The sequence below is a fragment of the Rana temporaria genome, chromosome 6 (genome assembly GCF_905171775.1).
Source record: "Rana temporaria chromosome 6, aRanTem1.1, whole genome shotgun sequence".
NCBI classification, from domain to species: domain Eukaryota; kingdom Metazoa; phylum Chordata; class Amphibia; order Anura; family Ranidae; genus Rana; species Rana temporaria.
Genome location: NC_053494.1, coordinates 146,053,135 through 146,069,257, shown reverse-complemented (window position 1 = coordinate 146,069,257; position 16,123 = coordinate 146,053,135). Strand labels below are relative to the sequence as shown.

The 16,123-nt window shown below is 41.1% G+C and overlaps 1 protein-coding gene across 5 annotated transcripts in view; it reads left to right on the top strand.

Annotated features, from left to right (window-relative positions):
* Positions 1-16,123, top strand: part of UBE2F (ubiquitin conjugating enzyme E2 F (putative)) — a 305,259-nt gene that overhangs the window by 246,106 nt on the left and 43,030 nt on the right. For 3 of the 5 annotated variants that reach the window (XM_040357502.1, XM_040357501.1, XM_040357504.1), the window contains 2 exons: positions 7,054-7,086; positions 15,024-15,086. In XM_040357502.1, the coding sequence (XP_040213436.1) occupies positions 7,054-7,086; positions 15,024-15,086 (96 nt within the window). Of the gene's footprint in view, positions 1-7,053; positions 7,087-15,023; positions 15,089-16,123 lie in introns of those variants that run through there. The other 2 variants (XM_040357505.1, XM_040357503.1) reach the window with 2 other exon arrangements.

Below are 16,123 nucleotides of genomic sequence, written 5' to 3'. Positions count from 1 at the left end.
ACCTGCAAAAAATGTGTAAATATAGAAGAAGCACTGGAGTGCATTTCTGACACTCATTAGAACCGAATAAATTATGTGGATGAGCTTGAAAATGTCTACAACATTACAGAACAAGTCTAGTACAACCACTAGCTATGCTATCACCTGGATGAACCAGAACGATCATTGACAAGTGTCATGATATGTGAATGTGTTTACATCAGGAACTTGTGAACAAATAAGACTGGAGTTGTTGCCCCATAACATGATTTTAGTTGTGTACCTTTTGAACCGACTCATTGAGCACAGCAGGAGCTGCCCCCCAATCCTTCTGCTTATAAGGTTTCTTGAGAAGTGTAGCAGTTTGATGAAATGCAGGTGGCTTGGCTTATTTACAGAGCACAATACCAGGCATCTAATAGGGGCACTGCTTGGTAAAGCAGAAAAACGCAGCCTGAAGCACTTGTTAGGTAAGCCGTGTTGCTGTTGGTCAGCTTTGTTCTTCTGTATTTGGGGGAAATGCCAGCATTATTATAGATTCTCTTATAGAGAGGAAGCTTTTAGTGAGGTAGGGTATAATTCAGAATGATGATGTGGGGGCTATGACATTCTAAAAACTCCAGGCAGATATAAACTGCAGCTGTACATTCATTAACACAAAGTTAAAGTGATACTAAACACACACTGATTAATTTACATTCTATTTCTGTATGTGGATGATGGCATAGTATTTATTTTAATAAAACAAAAAAACTTAAGTACATTTTCCGTAGTCCTCTGCTGCTAGTCATATGTTCAAAATAGAAAAAGCAGCATTTGGAAAACAGAATACAAATAAATATCAATAAACTGTTTTAAATTGGCATACAAATATATATTTAATATCAAATCTTTATTAATTTGTGGAAATAACATGGTGTGGGCAGTGTTTTGCTAGTCAGTCTGTGTCACACCCCTCCAGCCTGTGTCTTAGAATACGAGGGAGGTAAAGCCTCCATCAATCCACATGTAATATCCCACCCCCCATTGTGTTTAGCTGGTTAGTGGGCATGGAGGAGGAGGGAAGGAGTGGGCTGTTATTTAGCACTGTGTATACACCTACATGTGTGACTCCATAGTTGTATGGGCTGCTCAGATGTGATAGAGAGGAAATGCTCAGCATAGAAATTCACTATATACCTGTACTATATATACTGCGTATACACAGTGTTAAATGACAGCACACTACCTCCTCCCCCATGCCCACTAACCAGCTAAACACAATGGGGGCGGAATATTACATGTAGATTAATAAATGCTTTGCCTCTCTCTTATTCTGTGACTGGCAGAAATCCACCCAGACCATGTTATTGCCAAAAAATATTAAATACATTTGTATGACAATTTAAAACAGTTTATTGATACTTTTATTTTTTAATGTGACTAGCAGCAGGATGACAAAAGCTTTTCCTGCTTATGTTTCCCTGCAGACTGACTGGGAAAGATCTGGGTCGTGTAACAGCTGTGTATCGATTAACCACATAAGACCCGGACCATTATGCAGGTAAAGGACCTGGCCAGTTTTTGCGTTTCGGCACTGCGTCGCTTTTACTGACAATTGCGCGGTCGTGCGAAGTGGCTCCCAAACAAAATTGGCGTCCTTTTTTTAGCACAAATAGAGCTTTCTTTTGGTGGTATTTGATCACCTCTACGGTTTTTATTTTTTGCGCTATAAACAAAAAGAGTGACAATTTTGAAAAAAAATCTATTTTTTACTTTTTGCTATAATAAATACCCCCCAAAAAGATCTAAAAAAAACATTTTTTTTTCTCAGTTTAGGCCGATATGTATTCTACCTATTTTTGATAAAAAAAATTGCAATAAGCGTTTATCGATTGGTTTGCGCAAAATTTATAGCGTTTACAAAATAGGGGATAGTTTTATTGCATTTTTATTAATATTTTTTATTTTTAATACTAATGGCGGCGATCAGCATTTTTTTTTTCGTGACCGCGACATTATGGCGGACACATCGGACAATTTTGACACATTTTTGGGACCATTGTCATTTTCATAGCAAAAAGGGCTATAAAAATGGATTGTTTACTGTGAAAATTAAAATTTCAGTTTGGGAGTTAACCACTAGGGGGCGCTGAAGGGGTTAAGTGTGACCTCATATGTGTTTCTAACTGTAGGGGGCTGGACTTGTGACGTCATTGATCGTGTTTCCCTATATCAGGGAACATACGATCAATGACAGTGCCACTGTGAAGAACGGGGAAGGTGTGTTTACACACACCTCTCCCCGTTCTTCAGCTCGCGGAAACACCGGCGGCAATCGGGTCCGCGGGTGCGGTCACGGAGCTTCGGACTGGGTCCGGCTAGGCTTAAAGGGCCGCGTACAGGTACGTGGATGTGCCCAGCCGTGCCATTCTGCTGACGTATATCGGCGTGATGGGGTCCTTAAGTGGTTAAGAAAAGGGTACTTGGATGTGTTTTTTTTTTTATTATTGTTAAAATAATTACAGTGCAATCATCCACATACAGAAAGAGAAGTGGCAATGTAAATAAACTGTGTGTTTAGTATCACTTAAAATGTCAAGACAGTATGAATATCCCCCAAATAGTAAATTTTTGGAAAATAAAGGTATTTTTTAAAGGAACACTAAGGATACAATAAAAATAACAAACATGTTATACTTGCCTCCACTGTGCAGCTCGTTTTGCACAGAGTGGCCCTGAACCTGGTCTTCTGGGGTCCCTCGGCAGCTGTCTTAGCTCCCCCTCGCAAGAACTCATCACCTTCATGCGTGCTCGCATGGTGATGAGTTCTTGCGGGCGCGCTCCTGTGATACAGCCAGTGGCCATAGCCCCACTCACTGTATCACTCGGCCCCGGCGCTCCACGTCATTGGATGTGATTGATAGCAGCACGAGCCAATGGCTGCGCTGCTTTCAATCAACCAATGAATGAGCCGAGAAGCCTGCGCGTTCACGGCATGGGACCTTTGAGGGGTCAGGTAAGTAAACAGGGGGCTCGTGGGGGCAGCTAATCCACAGATGTTTTTTCACCTTAATGCAGGGGGGTGTCCAAACTTTTTTCAAAGAGGGCCAGATTTGATTAAGTGAACATGCGTGAGGGCCGACTATTTTGCCTGACATTCTTTGAACCATTAAAATTCGGTCCAAGTGTGTTCTAAGCACTAATACACTGCCCAACAAGAATTCTCTTGCCTTTGTGGCTGTGTATGGTGAATAGATGAGCTTGGGCGTGTTATTTGGATATACTTAATATATTTCTTTTGTGGCCCCAACGAATCCCAGAGCACTGCTTAGGACTAAGGATGAGCTTGGGCGTGTTATTTGAATATACCGTATTTATCGGCGTATAACACGCACAGGCTTACCATTGCCATGGATGCAGCCTCACCATTACCATGAATGCAGCCTTACCATTGCAACCAATGCAGCCTTACCATTGCAACCAATGAAGCCTCACATGTGCCATAAATGCAGCCTTACCATTGCAATCGATGCAGCCTTACCATTGCAATCGATGCAGCCTTACCATTGCAATCGATGCAGCCTTACCATTGCAATCGATGCAGCCTTACCATTGCAATCGATGCAGCCTTACCATTGCAATCGATGCAGCCTTACCATTGCAATCGATGCAGCCTTACCATTGCAATCGATGCAGCCTTACCATTGCAATCGATGCAGCCTTACCATTGCAATCGATGCAGCCTTACCATTGCAATCGATGCAGCCTTACCATTGCAATCGATGCAGCCTTACCATTGCAATCGATGCAGCCTTACCATTGCAATCGATGCAGCCTTACCATTGCAATCGATGCAGCCTTACCATTGCAACCGATGCAGCCTTACCATTGCAACCAATGAAGCCTCACATGTGCCATGAATGCAACCATACCATTGCCATCAGTGCTGCCTGAACGATGCCCATCTGCAGCCTCGGAGGACAGAGGGAGGGGGCAAGACGAGTGCCGACAGATTACAAACAGGAGAATCTCTTGATTACTCTGTGGCCTCCTTAATACAAAGTCCCGCCACAGAACAGTCATCCAGTGGCATCCCAGGAGATGGGACTTCCAATAGAGACGCTGCTGAGTAAACAGGAGATTCTCTTCATGTAAGGCAGCGCCAATAAATACAATATATATATTTTGTGGCCCTAGGGGGCCACAAACAATATATATATCCAAATCCCCAGGGGGGCCATATAAAATCAACAGGGGGGCCGCATTTGGCCCCCGGGTCGGACTTTGGACATGCCTGCCTTAATGCATAGAACCGTCTCTGGTGCCCGCGATCGCAGGTGGCCGGCGGTCATCGCGACCACTGGCCACGCACATCGGGTCCCCCGCCATGCAGTAGGCGCGCGTGCCTGTTAAGGCTCTTAAAGGAGCGGATGTACCTGTACCTCTTTTTTAAAGGGCTTTCAACCTGCCGACATATATGTACATGAGCCAGTCAGGAAGTGGTTAAAAAAGCACATCATATGGTTTACCCATAGCTTCACCTCTCCCTTCTCCACTTTTTATGTTCTGGTCACAGTGTTTATAGCGCAAAAAATAAAAACCGCAGAGGTGATCAAATACCACCAAAAGAAAGCTCCATTTGTGGGAAAAAAAGGATGCCAATTTTGTTTGGGAGCACGACCGCGCAATTGTCAGTTAAAGCGACGCAGTGCCGAATAGCAAAAAGGGGCAAGGTCCTTAACCTGCATAATGGTCCGGGTCTTAAGTGGTTAAACAATACCAAATGAGATATAGTACATAAGGATAAATTCTTGTATAAATATCTGTAGCTTGATTAAATCATTGTTTTTAAGATTATGACAAGTCAAGGCATGGACTCCACTAGACTTCTGAGGGTACTGTATGCTGTAGTACCCGGCACCAAATCATCAGTAGCAAATTCTTAAAGGGGTTGTAAAGGTTCGTGTTTTTTCACCATCAACACCTCGCTGTCTAGGGTCCCCCTGAGCCTGTTTACCTGCTTTGCACATCCCCCAGCGTCCTCTTCTCCACGAAGTCTCAGCTTTGTGTGGATAGATTGATAGCAGCGCAGCCATTGGCTCCCGCTGCTGTCATTAAAATCTAGACGTGGTCGTCGGGGGTGGGGTTACGTCATACAAGCGGCAGCTATGGACGTTGACTGTATGACACGGGAGAGCGCCCACAAGCTAACCCCCTCGGGAGAGAGCATCCCAGAGGGGGTTCGCTATTGTGGGGAGGAGCCAAGACAGCCGCCGAGGGACCCCAGAACTGCAGGATCGGGGCCACTCTGTGCAAAACTAACTGCACAGTGGAGGTAAGTATGACAAATAACTTAATATGACTTGTACCCTTTAAATCAAAATCCCTTTAAACAGGATAAAAATTTGCTTTAGAAATGTTCTTTCGATGCGCTGTTTAATAAAATCCAATCTGTATCATTAATGTGTTTAGGCACATGTTTGGGTATGTGTGTTTTAGGTAATTTTTTTGTTATTCTACCAACTCATGACTTGTGTAAAGTTCTGAGTAGATCACATGGGTTGTAATACAATGAATGAGTGATTGTTGAATAATGCTTAGATTCCTATTGAAAAAGGGAATGATTTGGTTTTGACATGCAATTAGGAATACTCCCATGTCACTATGTAGTGTATACTCCTTTCCCTTGAGTCCTGCAGTTTAGCTGTTTTAGGCTGGGTTCACACTCATGCTGATTGGATATGGGTTTACTCGCATCCAATTTGCATGACAGGAGACTGTGACCGTCTCTCAATGGAGGCGGTTCACACAGCTTCAGGGCGGCCGCGGAGCGCACTAGAGAAGGGTTCTGTACATCTTGTGGCTTTGTTTTAGGTCCGAATCCAGGCAAAAATTCAGATCTGATTCGCACCTGAAACGGAGAACAGGAACGCAGAGGACTCCCCTGCTGTGCGCCGCAGCTAGCGTAAACTCGGTCTTCTATGGCAATAGGCCAGCTAATGATGCTAGTGTACTCTGAGCAATGAATATACTGTACCAATGCTCCCAGTATATAGTGTAATTCAAGTGAGTACCAAATTGTGTACAGGACCTTCCTTTTTTTTCTTAAAATATTTTCTTTGCTCTGTGAGATGCAAACCTTCCTCACACGTGACAAATATGGCAAAGTAGCTAATGCACCTTTTTAAATTTCACACGTTTTTTTTTTTTTACCTACGTGAATTGCTACTTTTGTTGTTAAAGTGTGTTTGCCACTTTTGAGGTGCTTTTAACCATGAATGACACATGGTTTTGCACGTTTCTTAAAAGCACACACAATTGTGCAATTCTGCATGCATTCACACACTGCTAAAATGTGAATGCAGCCTTGCAGAGAAATGTTTATTTTTCCATTAATATTTATACCAAAACACTCAACTAGACAAATTCAACCAAAAACATATTTGGGCATAGAATACAGTATGTAATTTTCTTATGATTAGTGTACAGTGATCCAGCAGATTTCTTACCATTATAGTTGCCAGAACATGAAATGTAGGACCTCTTAATAACACTCACTCACATGTACTTGTTTAATGTGGGGTTGTGTATTCATGGGAAGAGAGCGCTCAACAAACTCTGTATGTGACAGTTTAGTTTGTGTTTTTTTTTTTTTTTTTTTGCACTATGATTTTCAAGGCTTCACCTATTAGGTCAGTATCAACACTATCAGATGACAAACGTGTGTCTAATTCAGCCATCTGATTCTGTCACATCCGCAAAAAAGCACTGTCTGCCACTGCTGGCCCCACAAGGTTATGTGCCCTTGTCATAGTGATCAATATCATGCCTGTGTTGTACTGTATCTATAATAATTTGTTATTTCCAACAATCTTCTTTAAAGGTTTTAATTTGTACTCATTCAAAATCTAGCTTTTCCTTAAAGCTCAAGAATTCTAGCACATGTTGTTCTACACTGCCTCTAACCCATTACTCTGTCCTGGGGCTCTGCTTCAGAAAAGCAAATCATGTTACTAGCAAATAAATGACTAAACGATCTATTGCTGACATCTTTCTGGCTCTTAATTTTTTGCTCTTTTATTTTATTTGCAGGATGTTGTATGGGGATTGAACTCCTTGTTTACAGTAAGTACAGATATAATAATCTAACTCTTCCGATTTATGTTTTGATAATGGATGGCAGTAAATGCTTTATGGTTGTACTTGTCCTTTTGTTTCTGCTGATAAAGCATACTGGCTGCAATGGATGCTATCAAAGTTATAGTAAAAGGAAAAATATTTAAAGGAACATTTCCCATAGAAATTATAGGTTGTTTTGAAAATGTCTTTTAACATCTAGGGTGGGTTGCCTGCATTATTTTATGGTGGAACTTAGTGCTGTTATATGAAAATTAATAAGTGAATAAATAAGTGCAAATATAAGGGAAGAGTGGACCCAAATGATCAGAACAAAATCACAAATAACACTGGGGTCCACAAATGCTAGTGAAAGAGGAGGGAAAAACCCAATCAAAAAAATTATATATCTTTAAAAAAAATTGTACATAGTCCCAAATAAATGATAAGAAAGAGTCCCAAAGTGTTTAGGAGTGATCCACAACGTTGTGATGACTGACACACAGGAGACCTCCACCAACAGTTAACACTGACTCTTACCACAGGGTAAGTAAAATACAGCAAAAACTAAATCCAATCGTATTATGACAACAGACTCGCTCTTCTGAGGGATGAGCCGTGACCACGTCTGTTTGTAGACGAAACGTTGGGAGGCGGCGCTTTGACGTCACCGCGTTGCACTCGTGAGGACCCCGGATATTCTGGGCACACGCTTCATACACAGACCGGCCGGCTGTGTTTCTTTCTGAATGCCTGTTTTTAATGGATTAAATGTAAGTGCATTACTTTCGTTTTATTAAACATATTTTAAGCAATATTACGCTATGAGTCTCTTCGATCTCTCCTCTCCTATGCTGGAATACTGAGTTGAGCTGTCAAATAGGAAAACTTCAGTGGATAGAAGAGCGAGTCTGTTGTCATAATACGATTGGATTTAGTTTTTGCTGTATTTTACTTACCCTGTGGTAAGAGTCAGTGTTAACTGTTGGTGGAGGTCTCCTGTGTGTCAGTCATCACAACGTTGTGGATCACTCCTAAACACTTTGGGACTCTTTCTTATCATTTATTTGGGACTATGTACAATTTTTTTTAAAGATATATAATTTTTTTGATTGGGTTTTTCCCTCCTCTTTCACTAGCATTTGTGGACCCCAGTGTTATTTGTGATTTTGTTCTGATCATTTGGGTCCACTCTTCCCTTATATTTGCACTTATTTATTCACTTATTAATTTTCATATGCAATTTATCAATTACATAGCGCGACTCCTTTTGTAGTTTATATATATATATATATATATATATATATATATATAATTAAAAAAGTAAAGTAAAATATTCCTGGCATTACTTCCTGAAAACTGTGTTTTCAGCATTGTACATCGCAGCCATCAGGCACATGAAGGTAGAATAGAAGGTCTTAAAGCAAATCCAAACTAATAAATTTCAATAAGGCCTCTGGTACACGGTAGTATGATTGAACACCAGAATTTCTGTACGTCATTTTAAGCATTTGTGCTGCACATACAATTCATTCCTTGTGGCAACATCGATAAAAATGCAAAATATTTATGCTCATGAGCATGTATTTGCACGTACCGGCGCAAAGTACTAACTAGAAAAGCAGATTTGTTTTTAATTTAAGAATACACAACACTTTTACACACCTGGGAGTACAGGCACATTGTACATAATGGGCTGCATTTTAGATCAGTAAAAGAAAAAAACACTGTATGGAGCTTTTTCAAGCTGCAGTGTTCAAAGAGGTCTTAGATGTGCTAGCTACATTTATTTTATTTTCTGTCTTTTTTCCCTGGTGATCTTGCCAGTAATACAGTACCTGCACCAGAATGACTACATGCACTGCCCTGTGCCCAAGGAGAAGAAGCTTTGTCATCCTAAGGTGACACAACAGACCACATTCCCTCCTCTCTTAAGCTTAAAGGCAAAACCTTTTTGTTTTGGATAGAGTGGAGAGGGTTTAGTACACCTGACAGGTTTTTTTCTGTCTGTGCCCCGTTAACGGGATGCTCCCTCTCTATTTGTCCTGTTTGCCATTACCATTGAAAAGATTAAGCTGGAATAAGCTGTATGTGGGTACCTCATCCATAATTATCAGACAAAAAAATAAAATTAGAGCCTTGCAGATGTTACGAATACCAAAGAGGTACGGTAAAACGAAAATAAAGTAAAACAATATATTTATTACAAAATATTTTTTTAAAAGGACATTCATAAAACCATGAAATAGGTGATTCATTGTCTGATACAGGTCATACAGTAGAAGCTGTAACAGTATTTCTATTGCTAGAGGTCGACGCGTTTCACAAACACTGCTTCCTCAGGACCTCAATATTATGGTAGCAAAGAACATTGCCATGCACTTCCTAGAACCCGTTTAGAGATGGCAATGTGCTGCATGGCACAAGATACAATGCGGCTATATAAATTATGATTTACTTACTTTAATAAATAGTCCTCAGGGAGGATCAGGCCAAAGGCCGCAAGGCACCATATCAAAATGTCCATTCCCCCCCAAAAATAGGCAATATAGCAACCTGTAATTTTTTACTCATTACACACAAGTAACCATAAAGAATATATGACCATTTCTTCCCAAGTGCTAGTCAGTGTAATGCCACATACACACGATCAGAATTTCCAACAAGAAAAGTTCGATGTGAGCTTTTGGTCGGAAATTCCGACTGTGTGTAGGCCCCATTGGACATTTTCTGTCGGAAAAATTGAAAGCTGGTTCTCAAATTTTCCAACAGGAAAGGTTTTGGACGGAATTTCCAATCGTCTGTATGCAATTCCGTCGCACAAAAGTCCTACGCATGCTTTGAATCATTGAACCAAATTCTTCTTGGTTCGTCGTAGTGTTGTACTTCACCGCGTTCTTGACGTTCGGAATTTTCAACAACATTTTTGTGACCGTGTGTGCAACACAAGTTTGAGCCAACATTCCGTCTGAAAAAAATCCATGGTTTTCTTGACGGAAATTCCTATCGTGTGTACGCGGCATTATAGATGCATATCCACAACAGGGCTGGCCAAACAGTTGAAAGCCAACTGCAATTATACAACAGCAGTATGCCGAATATTATATCAGTGCCTCATAACATGTAAAGCTGCCCAGCTGTAGCACACCATCAGCAGGTGACATGCGGCTGCTGTAAATTGATCCAAAAGGCAGCAGATAGTGAGTGGTTTGAAATAGTAGACATTCTCAGTTTAAAATAAATATTTCTTAGAGCAATCATATGTAAATATGTATAGGTATATCCAAAGCAAACATAAGGATTTCACACATTGTTCCAAAAGCTTTAAAGGAACATGGGCGTATTCAATACTTATGGAGGAAAATAGGTTTTACTTTGAGTTTCGGAAGGGTTCTTTATAGCAGCAGTGATTAAGCAGTAATGACAAAATCATGAAATTAAAGTGGATGTTTTTTTTTTGTTTTTTTTGTCACAATGTAGAGAATAAGATTTCCTATCATCTGTGCCCAGTCTTGCCACACAGTTAATCCAGCTCTGAGCAATCCTCTTTTATTGTTCAGTGAAAATTAAGACTTCCAGATAAAAACCTGTCTGAATAAAAAGTCCTTTCCATCCCCTTGCTTCGCGTGACATACATTACCTCTCACAATGAACTGTGGATCACCCCATATTATGATAAACATCCAGGAATGTGCATGTGTCCAAGCTAGTGCACAAGATATGTAAAAACCCTGTCACTCAAAGCAAGGGGACGGAAAGGACTTTTTATTTAGACAGGTTTTTATCTGGAAGTCTGTTAATTTTCACTGAACAATAAAAGTGGATTGCTCAGAGCTGGATTAACTCTGTGTGGCAAGACTGGGCACAGATGATAGGAAATCTTAATTTCTACATTGTGACATCAAAAACATTTTTTGGGGGGTTTACATCCACTTTAGGGGAAAAAAATAGATGATTTTACTTCTGTCCACTACTAAAACTATCCATGAACTGATCCTGCTGCCCATAAAAATGACGAATTCTAAAACAGACGTCGATAGATTATCTTAAAGCGTTAATTAAAAAAAACCTCCTCCCTGCAAAGGTAATGTCATAATGTGCTAGTGTGCATCATATACTAGCACATTATGAAATACTTACCTTGAAACGAAACCCTCCAGCAGCACGTTGTCACCGCTGCATAGGCTTTCTTCTGGCTTTGTGGGCTCTGGCCACTTGAATAGCCAAGCCGTGATGATGTTACTCCTACGGCACAGAGCTCTGAAGGAATGGCACAAGTATGCCTGTGACACCACTGGCTGCAGAGACACTGAATGTCTCCTCAACAGCGCCTGTTGAGGAGATATTTCTTGTACATACAGGTAAGCTTTATTATAAGCTTACCTGTAGGTACGAGTGTCTAATTGGAGTTTACTGACACTTTATAATCTCCTGAGGCAGTGCTGAAAGTTATGACCCAGCAAAAATGTGGGTGGATCCAACACGAGCAGCTTCACACATACCCCTTCCCCTAACTGCGGCAATATGTACAGTTCTGTTAACCACCACATCCATAGGTAATGATTACCATGGTGCCCTTCATGAATTCCCACACTTGAGGAGCAGAGAAATTTTAAAGTGACCAGCCTAAATGAAATGTGATTCAGGTACAGGGCACAGGAAACCTATTCATACATCATGGGTTAAAGGTTCATACCTTCAGATTTTTAGACACCAGGAAAGCTCTTGAGGATACTCCTCTCGGGGTGCTTTCTCATAGCCCTACCCCACTCTGAGTCCTCAGTTTTTTGCTAATGTGTGAAGGGGGTGGACCTTTTCTCCTTAGAGATACCAGCTTTACTAGTTTTTTTCTTATTTTTTCTATATTTAATTTTATCTTCAAATTTTTCAATTAACCCTCACTGTCCTCTGTCTACACAGAAGCAGTGTATCCAGATCAATTCAACCACAGTAAAATCCAGGGAGCCGTACCCAGGTCCCACGATGTGGGCTTGGCCTATATTGTTGCTTTGGGCACTGAATCTGGTGGGGTGCTCACCTTAACACTTGGTGCAATGTGTTGGGTTCAGCGCAAGGTGCTATACAGGTCCAGGGCTGTGGGTCATCGCTATGGAACCCAGTCCCTGAAGAGTATTGCACACTGTATATGCACACTGACTGACAAATCTGGGACTTTATATGCAATTCAACATCGTGGACAAGTAAGACATGGTCACCTAGTATCTCTGACCATTGCTGTGCAAAATTGGGTTATGTTCGGAATGTATTTACTTCACAGTGTAAACTATTTAAACTTGAGGCTAAAATTCAACCATTTAGGGCTCAGTCTCAGGACGATGATTAGGTGTTGCATCACACCACTGGCTGTATACTTTAATGCCACTTATGCCTAGAGCCCTTATAAGATACTCGGTGCGTCTTCTCACCTTTTCGCAATAAAAATTTGTTGCAGGACAGTCTACAACTGGGTTTATCGCATACACCTTTCGGACTCACTTGCCCTATCTCTCTCACTCTACTCCATGAGTACCCCATTGGATTACCGTCACTTGTAGTATTGAGTAGACCAGGCGAAAGGGAGCCAATGCCAAACAGCAGTTGAACATTTGCTCTGTCGAAGGCTCGCACAACACTCGAACTCAGAGTGACTATACATTTCTTGCATTGAAGCAGTACCTGGTTTAAACACAGGTCTCAGTATCCATTTATAGCTGTATTTCAGACCTGCAACAAGCGGCCTACTTGACAAAAGCAAAACTCACTCCATCCATGCCCAAAAAAAATGGAACAGATTACAGCCATTTTTGTCCATAGCTCAGAAACACCTCACTCTTCTCCTACCCCTGTACTGGAATTGGACCCTGATCCCTAGAGGAGGCAGTTTAGGAGGAAGCTGCAGAAAATTTCTGTCCCCCACATTGTCGGACATATTGAAGAGGGAGCATCACACAATATGCATGTAACATTGATAAGCTCATTGCCTCTGTCAACAAAAGTGTTGGCATAGTACAGTTTGCATCTCACTGGGTCACATATGTCCCAGATCTGTGGGTTCAATCAGTGGTTTCAAAAGGGATACAAGATAGAGTTCAAAACTCTACCGCCTTAACACTTTCTTCTTTTTAAATCAACCAAAAACGTTTTAAAGTTTCATATGGAATCTGCAAGGTTAGTAATTTCCTCTGCAAGACCAGGGGAATGGTATCTCCAGACATCCAAAATGCCCATCTCCATGTTCCCATTGACCCACCTCATCATCAATTTCAATGATTTGCAGTGATAGACCACCACTTATAGTTTGTTGCATTGTTTTTTGTCCTATCTTCTGCTCCCAGGGTCTTCACAAAGGTCTTGGCATCCTTGCTTTACCCTTCTCGAAACCCAGGGTATTCAAGTGACAGGCTTTCTAGACGACATTCTCTTGAAGGATTCATCTCTCTTGCAGCTCACAGCAAATGTCCAAAAGACTTTCCAGCTGCTTCAAGCCTTTAGCTCAGTGATCAACTTCAGAAAATCTGCTCTCCATCATTGTTTGTGCCTACATTTCCTGAGTCTGGTGAGCTGCAATATAATACATTTTTGCTTTTGTGTTTAATAACACTTTAACTAGCGGCCCCAAGCTGTAACAAGCCTATACTCTTCAGAAGATAAGGTTGTTTTAAGCCTCTAATACCATTTTTTTCTCAAAGGGTTTTTCAGCTTTTCTTCTCCATGAGGATGGTGTTCTGCCATCTTTGTGCCCTGCTCCTATGCATCCAACATAATTATCTCTACATTGCCTGGACATAGTTTCAGCCATTAGAAGAGTGTGCCTATATGCTACTGCTTCCATTAGACAAATTCATCCCTTGTTTGTTCTTTTCTCAGGACCTCGCAAGGGGCACCTTGCTGCTAAATTCACCATTGGTGAATCAGCAATTTAATCACTGGAACTTAAGCTCTCAAACAAAAATCTCCTGCCCTCTTGCTCACCTACTCCACCAGATCTGTTGGAATATACTGGGACTTTATGCACCAATCATCTTGTTGCCCCAATGCATCAGTTTGCCACCTGTTTTTTTTTTCATACTTTCACTAAGTTTTACCAGGTATATGTTTTGAATTCTGAGGATTCCGCTTTTAGCTGCAATATTCTTTCATTGGCACCCTGAACCTGGGCCTTTTGACCCCTTTTTTGAGGGGGGGCACAGTGCATGTTTTGCCCATTTCCCACCTTTTGGTATTCTTTGGTCCTCCCATAGTGTATGAATATGCTTGTGCCCTTTACTGTACAATTAGGATCAGTGTAATTTTTACTTACCTGTAACATCCATATCTTGAAGGACAGGCCACAGTGGGGCAGGGTTATAGAGAGGGCATCGCAGGTAGACGTGTCTTCAAAAGAATTGTCAGTGTCCAGAATAGTTTTCCGTGTTTGACCTGCAAGCTGAAAAAATTTATTTGATTCCCCCTCCATGCTATAAAGCTCCGATGAACATGCCTCATGTCTGCCTGTGAACAGCTGCTGCACCTGATTGGATACAGTTGTGGTTTGGCCAACAATGTTCCAGCAGGCTCTTTCAACAAAAGTTATTAAAATGATCGACATTTGTCAAAAGGCCGTGGAGCCAGCACGACCACCCACTGAGCGAATTTCGCCCCATTCCTGAGGAACCAGACAAATTGTACACCGCTTATGGCTAATAATACGGTAAACTATGCAGATAAATAGTTCCATTCTCTAACATCTTTTTGTTGTATGATTAAAAGTTATAAATATAATGGATGACTCTTCATAACTTTCTTCTTTCAGGTTAAGAAAATACTTTAGTGCAAAATCCAACCTTTGAGATTAGAGGTTGGCTGATTCTTTGGCTTAAACTGAAAGCATTGTGTTCATGGTCTGGTAATGTACAATCTTTTTACTTGTGAAATCTTTTTTGTGACCTCCGTCTTTGTTCCTGCAGGATCTGTTAAATTTTGACGATCCTTTGAACATTGAAGCAGCAGAACATCATTTGAGAGATAAGGTAATATACCAAGCACCAGTGTATATTTTCTCCTGGTCTGTCTAAATTGTCCACCATATTTTATTGTCTTTGGTTAGTGGTAGGGAAGTTGAGATTAATGTATGGTTATAAAGGAAACACCTTTTAATGCATTGACATTTTCCAGAAACAGATGACATGGCTTAACTTAACCTTAATGAAAAAACATTTAGATGGATTCTTAGGCATTTAAAGTTTTTTTCATCTTTTATGCTACTTGGATCATGATTCTTTTGTGCAACATCTGACCATAAATGTAATAATATTAATAACGGTTTTAAATGTATGTTGACATACTTTTAGTATTGCACATGCTTTAATTAAGCTCCTATTTCAATAGTTTTATGTAAGGAATACAGCATCTAAGTGGCTGTTTCTTAAATTAATTCTAAAGTCTTGTTTTATTACATTTTTTGTCAAAAATAACAGACATGTTATACTTGCCTGCCCTGTGTAGTGGATTTGCACCTAACAGCCCAGATCCTCCTTTTCTTGGGTTCCTCTTTGGCTCGCAAGGCCCCTTATTCCTGTTTAGTGTCCCCACAGCAAGCAACTTGCTATGGGTTTACCAGGGCTGAGCCGCAGCTCTGTCTCTGAATGGACACGGAGAGCTGTGGCTCAACCCTGGTAAACCCATAGCAAGTTGCTTGCTGTGGCGCGTGACACCCCCTCTCCTTATTGGCTCACTGATTTTGATTGACAGCGGCGGGAGCTAATGGCGTTTCGCTGCTGTCTCGGCCCATGAGGAGGGAGAGTCCCGGGCAGCCAAATCTCTCGTGCAACATCGCTGGATCGAAATGGGCTGAGGTAAGTATGAGGGTGGCTTCTGCACATAAAAGGCTTTTTATCTTAAAGTGGTGTTCCAGTCCCAAGTACATTTTTTCTTTTTATTTATTTACTACTACGCTGTCATTTGCTCCACTTTATCTGCAACACTTAGCTAGTGTCCTATAGCGTCTTCCTTTTAAAAAAAAATATCTTAAACTCGGAAGCTAGCAGGGTTCATGTCCACTGTGGGC